The following is a 16,876-nucleotide window of genomic DNA, read 5'->3' as shown; positions in this document are numbered from 1 at the left end:
GTGTAATATATTTGGGTTCATGTCTTAGAAAACTCTTCCTGAAGGTGCAACACAGACATAAACATAGATGTTGCAACCTTGGTTCTTTATTGCACTAACCACAACAAATTTAATGTGAAATATCCTTACATAAACTAGTAGGTATGTCAGTAACCACAATAGCTCCTCCCCTAAGTAGGCTGCCAAGAACCAGGATCAATGTGCAATGCACATTACAAAAGGCTCTATGATGATACAAGAGTGGAGACAAAGTAGTCTTTTATTTTATCCATTTTTGTCCCATCCATTGATGAGATAATTGTTCAAGCTTTTTAGAATGCAACCGACTGTCTGATGTTGACCATAGAATTATAAGCACCACCAATGATCTTTGTGCCAATCCTATCAACTTCTTGTTGAATTTTGCCGTTGTTGAAAAGCTCAGTTTATCAAAGCCTCAGAAGAAGTAGTGTGTTACAGATGAGAGTAGTAGATCTTTCTATGTCAGATCGTCTTGATAGCAACACGAAGGAAACTATGTGAGGAGGCAGATGTGACCAAGGTCATGACCTCGTTTCACAATCATAACAATCAGACCTGAAGCTTTGTCAGAACATCCAGCAGGATGGCCTTCAGAGGTAATTCAGACTGTTTAAGTCTCTCAAGACTGATAGAACTGAAAACCTGAAATGTTGATATATAACAATCTTTATTTCGTAATGTGCTACCTGCAAAAGTAGGATTTTAACTATTTATTTTAGAAGTTACACTGCGTTTAGGCACATCATGGTGCACCAGCATTACCTCATTACCTTTCAACACTATTTAAAATTGACCAAGCTCTTAGACATAACAGCAAACAGAAGTAACTATTTAAATGCATGGGTATGAACTCTAAATCCACATTAACTTACCTTGAAATCTAAAGCTAACAGATAGTTCAACAGGAAGAGAGACCAAGGTGGATTTCAGAAATAACTCAAACTTTAAAGCACCGTAGCTTTAAACTTTATATTGTCATGTCTGTACTGTTTCATATGGAAAACGGAAGTAGGAGGTGGTTCACTTCCTTCTAACTTTTTACTTCTTATTTGCATAGAAGGTACTCCTACATTAGTTTTTCTGTTTATTTTTTGTGTATCTGCTCTGTCTTCTCCATCTCCCAATTGGTGGGAGATGTTTGCTTGCACTGTGCCAGTTTCTGCGGGAGCATTTTTCTTAATAAAAGGTTAGTTCTTCCTCTTCACGGTTGCAACATGCATCCTCTGTATGAAGGATTCAGCTGTACCTACGTGCTCGTTTGAGCGAATGCTGCAAATCTATAACTTAATTAAATGTAAATGATTTTCTTCGATAGAAACCTTTTTCAGCTAGTATTAATAATGAACAAAACTTATTGCACTGTTTGGTAAATAGGATCAACTAGTATGTATGTATGACTCAACGGAAATGAGATGTTGTGAATTGGTGCTATATAAATAAGCTGACTTGAATTTAATGTGAACCTGAACTGAACTTGTAAGAGGTTTTTAAGTAAAAGAAGCTGCTTAATTGAGTTGGCATTGCACAAAAAAAAATGTATATGAATTACTACTTTGACCAGAAGTAGTAATTTCCGGTCAAAGAAATGACTACTTCTGAAATGCCCAAGAATGGCATATTTCATTCTTAGGATGCACTTGGGCTTAATCAACAAAATTAACTTCCAGAAAATCCCAAAATACTGAAACACAGTTAATTTAAATATAGATTAAAGGGCCATTTGTTTATAGGCACTTTTGATAAATAACTGGACCATCATAAAGTGTAGTCTGTTTTCCCTTACTTCACCACTGCAATATATACATTTTTTCCATTTTTGTCATTTTATTTTCCATCTGTAAAGCAGAGGCCCCCCAACCCTGGTCATCAGGGTCCACTGTCCTGCACGTTTTAGATGTTTCCCCAATGGTTACAAATGGTTGCATTAGCTCATTTGGATAGCTCCAGTTGCTGCAGAAGCCCGTTAATCACCCATTTATTTAAGCCAGTTGTAAAGAAGCAGAGAAACACCTAAAATCTGCAGGACAGTGGGATCTCAGGACCTCGGTTTGGGACCTCAGCTGTAAAGCACATAGACATATACATTTTAGATTTTATCAGAAAAACAACTTTTAAAAACCCCCCTGAACTATACCTTTACGTTAACGTTGTCAGCAATCCTTTAATTATTTATTAATCTAAAATAAAAAAAAAGGTGACATGTGTATGACTGCAGCCACAAGACAAATCTAAAAAAGTAAGAAATAAAAAAAAAGAAAAGAAAAACGATAGAACTCTGTCAAAAATAATCAACATCTGTTAGGATCCTCATCATTTCAAAGATTTTTTTGCCTGGGTGTTGAGGACAGAGGTTTCAGTTTGACTGATAAAACTCCTTTGATTCATGACTCTCTTGGCCCATCAGGCCTCATGATTTAGACTCTGTTGGATCTGCCTTTTGGTCCATTTTCTGGTCATGGTGATGTTTTAGGGCTGCCAAAGTCATTCTGGGTTCCAGATACAGCAGGCTGAGGAAATCCTAGTCCTTTAAGCTCTGAGACATTTACACCATCAGTCCTGGGTGTAAGTGGTGCGCTAGCTGATAAACCTATTCCTGTGGCTACTGTATTAGATGGAATTTCTAATACTGCTGGTTTTAAGGCTGAGTGATGGACTTCTGGTGCTACTTCAGTCACTGATGAGGTTATCTGAGTAGGTGGAGGTGAACTTATAGATGTCTGAACTGATGGTGCGGCTTCGGCTCCAGTCCCAATGGTTCCAGGTGCAGCTGCAGCCTCGGCTGCCTTTGCATTCTCTGCAGCCTTGCTCTCCATCTCCTCCATCCTTCGCTGCACCATCCGAGGCATCAGCTGCACATACGTGCCCATCAAGCGGTGGTTTGTGCGAATCAGCTTCCCAGCACAGTTGTCCACACAGCGCTCCTTGACAGACAGACAGACAGACAGACAGTAGAAATGTTAATCAGAACAAAATATTACAGTACGGATATGTCATCTATGTCTGATTACCTATGAATCATATCATCTATAATACAAGTATTCTATATAAATATATATATCAACTCTACGTTTGTAACATGATGATACGTTACAAACGTAGCGTGCATCAGTGTATTTAGATGACGGGGTTATGGTTATGTCTGCTCTCAGTACCTCGTCCATTGTGAGGTTCCTGTAGTTGAAGTTACTTGAGCAGCGCTGGAAGCAGATTTCAGTCATGCGGTTGTAAACCAAAAGGAAATCCCGCAGCTGGAAGAAATGCAGTCATTCAGAATCACTGTCCACGTCTCTATTTACAAATCGGAGAGAGGAAAATCAACTTACATTTCTGAGCTGCTGGTCAGGATCCATTGTAATTGCCTCGGTGGTGAGCCACTGGTTTGCTAATGTGTTCAGTAAGCTGGTCTCTAGATCTTCGGATCCGAGGAAATTCTAGACTTACCAAAGCGTGACTAACTTTAATGGATAAAGTAAAACAATCCGTATGTTCAGATTTACGTTTAAACCTCCACGTCTAACCAATTATACCCGAAATGAACTCATTCACGTGAAGGATTTTAGTGGCATGACATTCACATGCGAGCGGCCATGTTTGGAGCAAAGATCGCCTCTGCTTGTGAAGAGGTTTCACTCTGCGGCTGTTAGAACAAATGAAAAGAATAAACAAGAAAGGCTGGTGTTACAGCAAAACCAGTCCAGTTTTGTTTTTGTTTACGTATATCCATCATGTATTCATATATCACTACTCCTGTAATCGGTATTTGAAAAACTTTAATAAGATATTAAACTAAAACGTTCTTTTAGTAGTTTCTCTTTTCAGTCTAGCTTATTTTATTTGTCTTATGTTTATACTTATGAAATACTACTTTAAATCATCTTTAGTGGACCGTGCTCAATTTCAGTTAAAGGTGAGCACTGGATTAATGAGTTAATCAGCTATATCAGAAGATAATTCATGAATTCCCTTATTGCTTTTTTGACACATCTTTTGAATTGCAGTGTCCCTGCACCTGGCTAATAGTTTGAAAACTTTCTGGCAGAGCCCTATTTAAAAGTTGCTTAAAGCAAATAAATTAATAATAATGAATATTTATGAAATTATATTTATTTTTGTCAAAGATACCGCAATCGCTTTAAGGAGAAATCAAAACCCTCCTATATGTTTCCAGCTGTGAGAATAACAGAAGTAAATGTAGAGGCCCTTTTACTCAAAAATTATCACTGATATGGACTCATTAAATCAAACTACCATAACAACAATATTGACTTCTCTATGAATATTTATTTATTCAGGGTGGAACTGAAGGTACAATTTGTGTTAGAAAGCTAAGAGTTTGATTACTTAACTCGTCATTCAAAAGATCTAAAGGGTATAGTTAAAATATTTTTGAATTTTTGAGTAAGATGATGAAGAGTTAATATATCTGCGGTGAATCAGTGCCAAATGTAAATGAGATTGATCAAATAAACTCAGCATAAAACACAATGATATTTTTAAATTACAGTTGCTTTAAAATAGCAGAATTCTACTTTTTGTCTTGGTTCCTTTTCACCTATTGTTTCATCCTCTTGGATACGTCACACTGGATTTAGATTAAAGAAAGACCCAAAGTGGAACTTCTACTGATAAGATATTAGTCGCTTTTACCCAAAAATCCTGAACTATTCTTTTCATGTTTCTTGGTGCCCTTCGATCACGGGTGTCCAAACGTTTTTTGGACACCTGTGTCAAGATATTTGCCATCTTATTATATGAAGCTAAAAAGTAGTAGTGAGCCACAATGTTTAAATCACTTTTGTTATGTAAAATGTAGAAAAATAAATAAAATAGCCCTAAACCTATTGTAAAAATGAACAAATACACAATACTTTAATTAAAAGTATTTGTTTGATTTCTACACAGAAATGATCTGTACATCATTTTAGATGCATTTTAGGCTATAAGAGCGCGAGTCCCTCTTTTTCTTTTTTAAACTCTTTTATCTAAGTTTTAAATATTGTGCTTTCGAGTAAAAGCTACTGGGTGTTTGTGGTAAACTCTTGCTCATTCAGCGCGCTGCCCGCCACTCAAAACTGCCTCCTCAGCCAAGCTCCCACCCCCCACTCTGCATACTCCACTCGGAGTGACGGATAGATGAGGCGTCATGTATCGTTTCGACACATACCAAAACTGTGTCGATTCTGTGTCAATACTGTGTCACTCAATACTGACACCTGCTGGACATTAAAAATTCCTACCGGCATCGTAGTGATTTGATGAGCTAGTCTATACAATAAGATTTAAGTCTTTGTATTTTATTGAATATTATATATTGTATTATGTCATATCTTCAGTTAAATTTAAAATATATTTGATACAGTCAATAAATAATGTGAACATGTACCATAAGGTGGAAATTTAAGTGAATGTGTTTGGAATGAGGATGCTTGTGGACTGTTTCTTTTTTCTATTTTTATTTAAAAAAAAAGTTTTTACAACATTTTGAAATTTAGTCTGTTACGCTCTTTTGACAAAACTTCTGCTGTAGAAAAAAAAGTAAACACTACATTTACAGCGAACCCTTGTTTTTCTTTGGGGTTGCGTTCCGAAAATATCCCGTGATAAGCGAAATCCGTGAAGTAGTTACTTTTACAATTACTATAGACTACAGCATAATTAAATACTTTACATTGAAACCACCTCCCGACCCCACTAAGGGACAAGGGTGCAAGAAAATGGATGGATGGATGGACATTGAAACCAAAGAACAAAGCCTGTTTTCAGATCATCCATGTTCATCAATCGGGCCTTAATGTGATCATGTCATGTCATTAAAGCGTCTCCTCCAAGCTGCCCCACGAGATTCACAGCTGTATCTACGGCAGAGCGATGGATCTCGTCAAGCGAGCCTCCGGTCGGGTTTTGCGCTGCCTCTGGCCACAGTTTTTTTTCCCAGCTGGCATTCAAAGTTTCAGTTTCCATCTCCTGAATGGCTAATTTGTATTAAATACCGTAACTTTATTGGCACTCAGGTAGAGAAGAAGCGCGGAGACTGTTTTTGCCAATCATATGGTCAACCAGGATGCAGAACACTGAAAAAAAACTGCACAAAAAAAAATCTGCGAAGCAGCGATACCGTGAAAGGTGAACCGCGTTATAGCGAGGGATCACTGTATATGAAATAATTTATAAAATGCAACCGAGTAATTTGTAGAATGGCTGTATATCCGAGTTTATCTTCATTCTCATGCCTGGCCTCATAATGCCTCAGCGTTGAAAAGGTGAATTTATTTAAATAAGACAGTTTAGTCAAACATATGCAACACTTAACCTGCAGAACATCATCCATCCATCCATTTTCTTGCACCCTTGTCCCTCAGTGGGGTCGGGAGGTGGTTTCAATGTAAAGTATTTAATTATGCTGTAGTCTATAGTAATTGTAAAAGTAACTACTTCACGGATTTCACGGATAGATAAAGGTGGGGTTGGGAGGGTTGCTGGTGCCCATCTCCAGCTAACGTTCCAGGCGAGAGGCGGGGTTCACCCTGGACAGGTCGCCAGTCTGTCGCAGGGCAACACAGAGACACACAGGACACACAACCATGCACACACACACCTAGGGGCAATTTGGAAAGGCCAATTAACCTGACAGTCATGTTTTTTTGGACTGTGGGAGGAAACTGGAGAACCCGGAGAAAACCCACGCATGCACAGGGAGAACATGCAAACTCCATGCAGAAAGACCGGGGCCGGGAATCGAACCCAGAACCTTCGCAAGGCAACAGCTCTACCAACTGCGCCACTGTGCAGCCCGCAGTAAACTAAGAGTCAATTTCAGCTGAATTTGGATTCAGATAGATCAAGTAGAAACTGACAAGAACAGGATGAAACAACAAAAATGAAAACAAATTTATTTTCCAATATAAGATCAAAATGGTCCCACACTGCTGAAGCTGTTCCATAGTTGACGCTGTTCCGTAAAAGATCAAGAATTCGTTTGTAGCAAATGCATTTGATAGATTGATAGATTCGCTTCCGTATAAACACAGTTTGGCACGTTAATGTCATTTCGAAACAGTTCCTGTATCGGTCACGTGATTTGCTGAAACCAATACGCGCACCGATTGGTTTCAGCTTGACACATGCGCCGACGCACACGCCACCTGCCAATCATTCTACAGGGATTCGTCAGCAACTGACCAATCGGCGTTCGCAATTGGGGCGCGCATTTGCACCATGAGAACGGTTTGGCGACATATTTACTTTAATACCCGAAACGTACGGGAAAATGCTAACACGCGAGCATGGCGGGGAAAATAGATCAAATTCCTAGTTTCCCGGCCAAAACGGATATGATTACATTTCCAACACCCAAACAGAACCTGTACTAATGCAAGAAATGGATCAAGGCCTACAGCCGACCTCATGACCAGTTGAATGAAGCTGTTATCGACAGCAAAAATCACATTTGTCTGGTCTAAGGTAGTAAACATCCCGTTTTTTTTGTCATAATGACACTTATTTATAGTCAAATCAAAGATCAATAGGTGAAAGTAGTTATGCTTGATTTTTTTGTGTAAATTCCAATGGTAGCTCTGTAGAAGCATAAAAACATGTGGTGCAGAAAATGCGGGTTTACGTTTAAGAGCATTTTTTATGCAACTTGTTATTAAGCATTTTCCGCGAGGAAGATTTTCACAAGCCAGTATTACCGGTATTTAAGTCATTACTCAGCCGCTTTGTAAATGCAAAATGCATCTCACACGGCTTTCACACTTGCGTCCAATGATACTTTGTGCCCCTCATTCTTCCGCTGGCTTGCAAAAGACTTGGGTTTTAACGTTGATTTTAATTAAGTTGTTTTTGATAAATATGCAGACTTTCCATAAGACCTGAATGTAATATAATTATTTGATTGTGGTACAAAATAATGGTATGTGCTTGGAAAATACGTATTACCCCCTCTTTAAGTCTTCCACTTTAAGACTATTTTAATTTGTCTGCATCTTTTTTTTTTTGATAATTGAACATTTCACTATAATTTTTTTGAAGTATATCACCATCATCAGTCTGGTGAGATAAATGTGAGCTATTCCTTAATTGTGGACTGCTGTCTCATAAAATCCTTCCAAAGGCTGCATTTGGGAACTTCTGCCTTAGATTCTTTGAAGGTGTGTGTTACTGACAAGCACACTTAGTCTATAGAGCACAGGACTCATAGAATATAAATCTGGTATATAGTCACAATGGATTTGGGTCCTATTTGCATAACATGTCTGGGTAATTTAAATGAAATTGATTAAATGTCTTCTCATTTATTAAAAAGGCACCAATTTTAAAGATATGCTATTGGTCCTCAATCATGACTAGTCATCCATGTGTAACCTGGCTGCTGTTAAATACATTAAGAAACGACTAAAGGATGACCAATAAAAATTGGTCTACATTTACGGTCAAAACTTTTTTGTAAAGCATTATTCATTAATTTTTGCTGCCAAGCAAAAAGTCATCAGAGTAATTTAAAAAGAAACAATTCAACGACGCAGAGGCACAAGCAAAACAGTCATAAATTAACATTATAGTGGAAGTGGTGTTTTATCACTAGAAATCATTAGACTGGCTGAAAAAAGTGGCATTATTTTTTTAACTGGTCTTTTTATCAGTAGCAACATGACAAAATTATGTACACTGAATAACTTGAAATCTTTCAAAAATCACTCAGCATTATTAAACAATATTACAATATTAAGCTTGTGAAAGACGAGCTATTATCTTGGACAAATAATTACATTTTTTGAAAACTATTGATTGGACATCTGTCCTATAAAGAATAAAGTAACATTTATTTCTCAATTTGTACAACACAGTGGAATAAAAATGTAATTTTGACATTTGCTGCTGCTGTTCATTATAATAAATCACTGTTTCAAGTCTCTTCAGAGAGGAGCATCTGCGCACATTAAGCCGTCACTGTCGAGTGTCAGTGGCTCACCTTTCTGACACATAGCTTTGTTTTTTGTAAAAAGAGGAAAGGACTTGAAAGAATTTCCGTCACCTTTCATCATGCAATCATCTGCTGTCGCAAGAAACGTTAAATCTGCAGCTCAACCAAAGGAAGCTGGGATTAATCCTGTGCCTCGGGGTTTCCGAGGAGCAATGTCATACAACGACTGAAACTTTGACGGAATTCATAGCAATGGCGGCTGTCTTTTTCTGGTAGTATATGTAGGCCTTCATATGTTGCTCATCAGACCCTTCTTAGAAGTTGAATTTACAGAGCATTGGAAAAGTATTTACAGCTCTTAAACTTTAGCATTTTGCACTGTTACATACCCACAAACTTTTTTTGGGTAAGGTTATGTGATAGGCTTGCATAAAATAAAACTTAATTATTAGTTGAACAAAAAAGAAAAAAAAAAAAGACATGTGGTTTTAAAATCTGAAAAATCTGAATTCTCTTGGAGTTTTCTTGGATTCTTGATAGTCTTTGCGAGGCCTGTCAGTTCGACATGTGCTGGTAGATTTGCAGTTGTGACATACTCGTCTCTCTAACTATTAGTATATCTCGGACCTGTGCGCTGCGGTTCTTGGTCTTTCTGATGCGTTGTGGTAATATTCTCACAAACCTCTGAGAAACAAAACACGTAGACTTATTTTGCGATTGACTTTTACATGTAAGACATTCTATTTGTTGGTTTTGAAAGCAGTCAGTTGGTTGGCTTACGTTTTGTTAAAGTGCATCAGAGTAAAGAGTTGTGAATCCAAATACTGAACATATCTTAAGAGTATTTTTTGCTTAAAATTTTGAAAACCATGAATACGTTTGGATTCACAATTGTGGGCTAGTTTCTGCAGGTTTATCTTTATCATATAAAATCAATCTTGAATAAGAAATGAATTTAAATTTGCAGTTGGAATAAAATATCTTGGAGTTCAGAGGATGTGAATCCCTTTACAAGACATTGAATCAAAATTTTCCACGCAAAAGGGTGACTTTTATGAAAAGGGAACTTTTACTTGTGATTGCGTTTCTTTGTAGCTTTCTGTCTATCCATAATGCTTAGGGGTCACATATAATTCGTAAGTGTGAAATAGGCTCTTATGCTTTGAAAAACTGTCAACAGACAATGTGCTTAAAGGCGTGTGAGTGCTGATTTCACCTTCGAGCTTTTGCTGTCAGTAGACACCAGGGCAGTAAATTACTCCGCAAATTGGGGATCACAGAGAGGAAGACATTCATTTAAACAGCTGGAGCATTAGCTCAGACTGTAAACATAATGACCTTTTGTCACAGCTTTGACAGGGAAAATCCACCGTGGGTGACATTTGCAGTTTAAACAGTGTGACAATTCTCCCCGTGGGGAAGATAAAAAAGCAAACTGCTATTTATTGTCATCATTATGTGTTTGCTTCCAATTTCTATACTGTTAGCTTAATTTTTTTAGAATGATTTAAAAGTTGGTTTGCCCGTGGAACAGGAAGGTGCAGTTATTCAAACTACAATCGCCCACACCATGGAAAACAGAAATGCTTTTTTTTTTTTTTTCTGCCTTCATACTTTTTTATGAGACATCTTCTGATGGACGAATAAGAGACATCAAAGGAGTGAAAGTTCCTCTGTGTCCTGTGATGATTCAATCTTTTCCCTGCGTTTCACAACAATCTGCACTTTCCACATGGTTCTTGACCTCTAAATGTCACGCAGAATTTCCTCTTTCTTTTTTTAAAGTAGTTTATTACAGAGAAAGCATAGTTATGTTCCTGTTGCTCAATATGGAGACTTTAAGAGGTAGATTGTCTGTGTCAAGGAGGAAATTGCTCAACTCTGCGAAGCGTGGAGAAAACTGAAGATGATAGTTTTTTGCTCTAAAAATATGAAAATAGTTTCACATTTTTCTAGAGTACAAGTTGAAAAGTTTGAGAAAAGTAATATAATACTTAAATATATAGTTAGACACAATCATGGCCAAAGCTGTCAGTGACTTGATCTGAGCAGCTCTGAGTATTTTCTACCTCTGAAAGCTCTATACATATATTCCCATTGCGATTATCGCAATCGTCTTTTCTGTCCTCACTTTCTTGATCTTCATCCCAATCTCTTCTCCGTCCTTCCTCGCTCTCCTGTAAGCCATCCCATCCCACATTGTCCTTGTCCATGTTGATGCCTCTCTCTCTTTCCATCTCCTCTGCCTCCTGGGCTATCTGTTGACTGTTGAGATAGATGCTGCTGTGTGAGACCATGACACTGGTGTCTCTGGATGGCAGGTGAGCGTCCACTTCCGTGTCCACCTCTAAGAAGGCGTTCAAGGGAGACGTCGGGTGCTCTGCCAGCGAATCGTGTTTCTTGTGGCGTCCTTGTGCCTGGCCTTGCATGTGTCTGTTTTTCTTGCGATTCTTTGCGATCTTCAGATCCAGCGAGGCGTAATTCAGGTCAGACTCCGGAGGCTGGTATTAGAGACAACAGGTGAAAATGTGAGACGTTTTCTTTCTCCTTTTTTTGCTTCAGACACACTTCTATTTTTGTAGCGCTTGTCTAGTCTATTTTTAGAACAATTTCTTCTCAACGGTGCTCACTGGTTTGCAGTTCCGCTGACCACAATGTGTGTCAGAGATGCTAGCTGCCTTCCGTTCTGAAACGAAATCTGTCAGCATGGTCGCAACTGATCTGCTTGACATGTACAACAAATAACATGCAATGATAAATTTAGTCCTATGTGAACAGAAGGACAGATATACAACCAGCTTTCAACTTTCTGCTATAGAAAAACATTCCCACAGAATGCTGTCACCTCCATGGTTCACAGCAGGGAGAGTGTTTTATGTGCAGGGTTAGGTTCCCTTCGGATATTTTACAGTTTAATTTTGATCTCGTCTGCAGAGCACTGTTTTTCACATAATTTGCCTCGACCAGAATTTAATTGCAACTGCAAAGCTCTTGAAAATAATAATCAATGTGATTTATTTCAAAGGGCATTTCTGAGTGAAATGCATGCAAATCAGCTGTATGATTATTACGAAATTAATGAGCAGAATCAATCATAAACAAAGCCCCCACCCTATTAGGACCCTTGGTGAAGAGGTGTTAGGAATGTATAAAAAAATATTTTATTGCAGTAATAAACTTTTCTCACAGCATATGCTGTGTGTTTTTATTTTTGTCACAGTTTTATGTGTTTTTAAGTTTCTGGGGAAGTTTAATTGAGTAGCAACTTTCTTCTTATTTTCCTGAATAGCATATTCTCTTGTTCTTTTTTCCAATGCTGACTAGTGGCTCAGAGAAATGGAGCAGAGTATCTTTTCCAATTTATACCATTTTGACATTTAAATAAATGTATTTATTGTTTTCTTATTTTGTAAAATCCGTGAATGGTGCTGGTAATTTGATATAAGAAATACTTATTTAAAATAGGACTAAATAAATCATTTTAAATGTACTTAAATTTACAAATTGATTTTTATTAAAGAAAATTGTGAGATTATGCTTCTGCAATAAAATATTAATTTATTAGGTGCCGAAGAACGTGGAAGGCCCGTAACTCAAAATGTACAGTTCGCTAATTTGATTATACATCAAAGTCTTGGGACTATCGTAACAGTTGAACTAATACAATATAAGAAGAAAACTTTCACACTGAAAATGGTAGTTTACAATACATTTTTGTTTATAGTTTCTGAAGCAATGATTTAATTTCCACTGAGGGCAAATGAAGTCATATTTTGTTTTCTCAGTAAAGCAAGGATCACCACTAAGGTGAACTTTGACAGCATTTAAATGCCGGCTTAAATTGCTAGCACAACGACTACAGAATAAAATATTCATCACATCTCAGCAAAATGCCACTGGTGAAGAAACTACAAAGGTACAGAGCCATCGGTCACCTTGAGGCTCCTTTGAGTACAAGAAACTCTGATGAGGCAAGTTAAAGTCAGTCTTTTCATGGAAGCTCATCTGTAACAAAAGCAACATTTAAGTCAAAGCAGTGTCAGCCGTGTGCTAATGCTGCTGACTTGAATTAACAAAGCCCCGACAAATTGAAAGCAACACCAAAAATGAACATCTTGCCCCTAAAAAAAAAAAACGGAGTGAAACTGGAAGAGTAAAGCCCAATGGCTTTATATTTCTGACTCTTTGCAACCTTATTTTGACTTCTAGGCAACTGTGACAATATAAAATTTTACTGATAAAGGGCAATTAAGATTATGTCATATAACTGAAAATGTCATATAACTGAAATGGATGACTTCTGAATTATTAAAAACACAACTGATTTCTTAAACTGTTACCTTAAGACAATCTCTAGTGCGCTGCATGGACATCGTCTCGTAGCAAACCTCTGAAGAACCTGCCGTAACACACATTTGTAAGTTACTTGACTTTATTTTTTATTTTTTAAAACTGATAAAGAAATTAGTTTGTATTTTAAAGGAATCTTTGTTCAACATAGAATAATCAAATTTATATCTGACCAAGCCTAATATTTTAAAATTTAAGCAAAAATATTATCAGAATTACGTCCAATTCCTTAAACATAGGAATTTTCTGCCAAAATTGGAATCCATAATTCAGATACCAATTCCAGTGTTTCTAGTCTTGTTTCCTGTTGTCCAACTGTGTGCGTACTGTACTAACAGACCCTATTTATAACACTGGATGTACATATCAGAAAAGAAATTCAAGGTGCAACTTGTTTCTGAGGTTGGAGTGCAAAATGTTTGAAATAATGATTGTGAAAAGGAAAGCAAGTTTTGTTCAAAAACAGGAAAACCATTCACAGCCCTTTTTAAGAAAAAAAAAACATTATTTTTTCTTCTCGATTGAGTCATACAATCATAAACACATTCATAGATTTCCCCTTATTTAATAGGTATCAGAAAGCAGATTTGTGCTTACCACGTCTTTCTGTGCTGATGTTGCCATAGATTGGATTTTCCTGTCGCTCATGATGATTGTGGGGATTTTCCTGCTCCTCTTGATGTCTGACGTTACCAAAATGTTGCCCTTCGATTTGTGACAGGCTGCAATCGGATATGAAAAGACCAGTTTTACACTTTGTCTTAAATAGGAATTTAATACATGTTGAACTGAATTGTATTCTGCACAGTTAAGTCTAATTCCAAAGCGAACTGAAAATAAACATACGTTTCTTCTTCCGAACCGTGTGGTTGGCAGCAGTTATGTGGTTCTGAGTAAACACAAGGGCAACAATTTTGTAACATATTTTAAAGAGAAAAAGCACAAAATATGTGGGAAAGGGAACCGTTAATTTACCTTTACATGACATGTGTCTTTGTCTGTAGCAGAAGATGATATTCAGACACACAGAGATGAGCAAGGCCAGAGACACGAGTGTCAGGGCTACTGTTACCAAACAGCAAACATGACATGACAAGAAAGGGAAAAAAGAAAACTTTAATTTGTGTTGAAATGAAGACTAAAATATTTATAAATTTACATCTTTACTTTTTGAACTGTCATATTGAAAGCATAAATTTGAGCTTGTGACAAACACCCAACAACTGACAATTGCGGTCAAAGATTCTTCATGACAAATTGAAAACAATAGTCATTCTTCGTTTTAGCCACTGAAAGAAATAATGCAGTTCTGAACAATAGTTATATCTGTGCCCCTGTTTTTTTGTGTTCCTTTGTCTTATTCACACAAAAAACAAGGAGACAAGTTAGGATTCTTTCTTTTAAAATCTGAGTTTTATTGTGACTTTGCGCATATTCCTGTGTAAGAAATGGGAAAACTTTTCATTGCCACTATTTTCTTTCCTGTGACCTTTTGTTGTGACACGTTTTTTACATTTGCTCAATTTGTGATCTGGCCTTTGCGACATTCACATTGAGGCTAATATTTCCTTGAATTACGTATATATTATAGTATTTTGTCTTTCTGCTGTACAAATTTAAAAGAAATGTTCTTACCTTCCATTTGTCCCATTGTCCTTAACTAAGCTGGTTGTCTCGTTGTCTCAGTTTTCCTCATTGTATGGGGCATCACTGCGCTCCGTCGGTGAGGTGTACTACACTGTCTATTTTTACTCCGCCTCTGCTCCCTCTCTGCTTTCACTGCGCTTTGAAAACTTGCTGCTTTTCAGTTACAAACAGGAAACAATGTAACCTCATTTCGAAGCAGATTGCCTCAATGCCATTTTGGGGGGTAAAAACATAATTTCATCATATCATCTTAACTTGGCATAACATTTGATCAAAATGAACCAAAAGGAGGACATTCCAGTTAGGTTACCAAAGCAGGTGGTTGTTGTTGAGGTTAAGACCAGATGTTCAGTCAGCAAAACCCTTTTTTTTTTTTTTTTTTTACTTTGATTCTTCATTATATTTGCATTTTCACGGTGAGGATGCAACTATCAGCACTCGCCCAAATTTCTTTTTCTACAGTACATTATCACTTTACTATTGTAAAACTGCAGAGATGGTGTATCTCAAATTTATATCTTGCATGCACAATAGCTTGTGGTTTTGCAAGTGTGGTCGGAAAATCAGAAAGAAAAGAAAAAAAAATTGCTGTCGTGAATTTTTTTCTCTGTAAAACTAAATAGGAAACTGTGTGTGTGAATGTACACAAGGCCGTGTTAGTATAACGTGACAACATTTGGGTGAGATTGCGAGAGTTGGGGGTGGAATTTATGTAAAGTACAATTGATTTTTATTCAATTTTAATTTTAAATGACCAAAGTCAATTACAAAAGAAGAAGGAAAAAAAATATATCGGGTTTGATAGTGTGTGGTGAATATGTTTGCTAGCCTTTACGTACATTGTGGTTTGTGGTTTTAGCCCTGCTTTGTCAACAGAAGTGTCAATTTGTGGTAGCTGTGGACAACAGTGGTCTTTGATATTGAGCTCCTCGTCTATTGGCAACATAAACGGCTACATGAAAAGACCTCACTGGGCTTTCAGGCTGAAAATCTCCATTCATAAGTTCCATAAAAGAAATAGAGACGACTACACCTCCATCACAGCCGGCACTGCATCAAACTTTGTTTTGAAATAGCCTTTAGATGGACTTTTTGATTGTATTTTGAAGTGTTGAGACCATGTCCTTAAGGCATCAACACCATCATGTTGTTCTCCAGGCTAGCTCAGTAATGTCTTTTAGGTTATCTGAATGATTGGCAGAAAGAAGGATCAGATGAGTTTATCATTGATAGCTGCATATCTGATAAACTAAAAGATTTGCAGATTTGACCAAGTCAGGCCAAAATACCAGCGTTTAAAATTACCGTCATTTAAAGTTCAAGATTCTGAGAATATAATATTGCTGGTAAATGTAACATGAACCCAGAAAGTTGCCTATGCACTCAAGAAATATAAAGAAATTAAAAAATCTGAATGGAGGCTGGGAAAAGTTTGCTCAGTCTCTCCTCCTTGTTGCTTCTTTTCGGGTTAATAATTGCTGAACAGGGCATGATTTCTCCTCGACTAGATGTTTAACTATGTATTAGTAGTGTTGTATGTATGTTTTGAAGCGTGTTGACCATAAGTGCATAAAAAGAAATCCACAACAACTATTCACACTGGCACACCTAATTCTTGTTTTTGAAATGATCGAACTTGTATGTTGTTATTGTAAACCAAGAAAACATGACACTCCAGCTGAGGATGACCTTCTTACTTGGAAGTACAAAATATGAATGTGTTGATAAATGCAATTTAAAACCTATATATAAAATATCTTTCCTCCATATTCCACAACAACCACACACATTATTCTCAAACAAAGCACATAAACACCATAATGCATCAATAACACATTATTCACCGGGGTAAATTTTGTTAATTTATCCATCCATCCATCTATCCATCCATTTTCTGACACCCTTGTCCCTCAGTGGGGTCGGGAGGGTTGCTGG

The 16,876-nt window shown here is 37.1% G+C and overlaps 2 protein-coding genes across 3 annotated transcripts; both read right to left on the bottom strand.

Annotated features, from left to right (window-relative positions):
• Positions 1-1,821: 1,821 nt before the first annotated feature.
• timm10b (translocase of inner mitochondrial membrane 10 homolog B (yeast)) lies at positions 1,822-3,655 on the bottom strand. The gene is made up of 3 exons (XM_008427199.3): positions 3,345-3,655; positions 3,174-3,269; positions 1,822-2,942 (listed from the first exon to the last, which is right to left on the bottom strand). Exons 1-3 carry the CDS (start codon positions 3,369-3,371, stop codon positions 2,475-2,477), a joined length of 591 nt encoding a protein of 196 aa, XP_008425421.1. The 5' UTR covers positions 3,372-3,655; the 3' UTR covers positions 1,822-2,474.
• Positions 3,656-8,821: 5,166 nt separating this feature from the next.
• On the bottom strand, positions 8,822-15,283 carry LOC103475519 (uncharacterized). 2 transcript variants are annotated; one of them, XM_008427202.3, is made up of 6 exons: positions 14,930-15,283; positions 14,270-14,356; positions 14,141-14,183; positions 13,892-14,016; positions 13,285-13,343; positions 8,822-11,445 (listed from the first exon to the last, which is right to left on the bottom strand). In XM_008427202.3, exons 1-6 carry the CDS (start codon positions 14,943-14,945, stop codon positions 10,951-10,953), a joined length of 825 nt encoding a protein of 274 aa, XP_008425424.1. In that variant the 5' UTR covers positions 14,946-15,283; the 3' UTR covers positions 8,822-10,950. The 2 variants fall into 2 exon arrangements, with proteins under 2 accessions (XP_008425424.1, XP_008425423.1); XM_008427201.3 differs by having other exon boundaries at positions 14,270-14,359; positions 14,930-15,281.
• Between the last annotated feature and the right edge of the window lie 1,593 nt (positions 15,284-16,876).

Source organism: Poecilia reticulata, chromosome 14 (genome assembly GCF_904066995.2).
Source record: "Poecilia reticulata chromosome 14, P_reticulata-male-v2, whole genome shotgun sequence".
Classification (NCBI taxonomy): domain Eukaryota; kingdom Metazoa; phylum Chordata; class Actinopteri; order Cyprinodontiformes; family Poeciliidae; genus Poecilia; species Poecilia reticulata.
The sequence above is the reverse complement of the archived record's forward strand: the minus strand, read 5'-3'. Positions and strand labels throughout refer to the sequence as shown.

Bases quoted from the DNA above. Each gene is read 5' to 3' on its own strand.
- LOC103475519 (XM_008427201.3), bottom strand. The intron at 13,344-13,891 runs GTAAGCACAAAT...GTGTTACGGCAG, and splicing joins CATCAGCACAGAAAGACGTG to GTTCTTCAGAGGTTTGCTAC. The intron at 11,446-13,284 runs GTAACAGTTTAA...CTCTAATACCAG, and splicing joins GCACTAGAGATTGTCTTAAG to CCTCCGGAGTCTGACCTGAA.
- timm10b (XM_008427199.3), bottom strand. From the start codon at position 3,371: ATGGATCCTGACCAGCAGCTCAGAAAT. The intron at 3,270-3,344 runs GTAAGTTGATTT...CATTTCTTCCAG, and splicing joins CTGACCAGCAGCTCAGAAAT to CTGCGGGATTTCCTTTTGGT. The intron at 2,943-3,173 runs GTACTGAGAGCA...CTGTCTGTCAAG, and splicing joins GGAACCTCACAATGGACGAG to GAGCGCTGTGTGGACAACTG.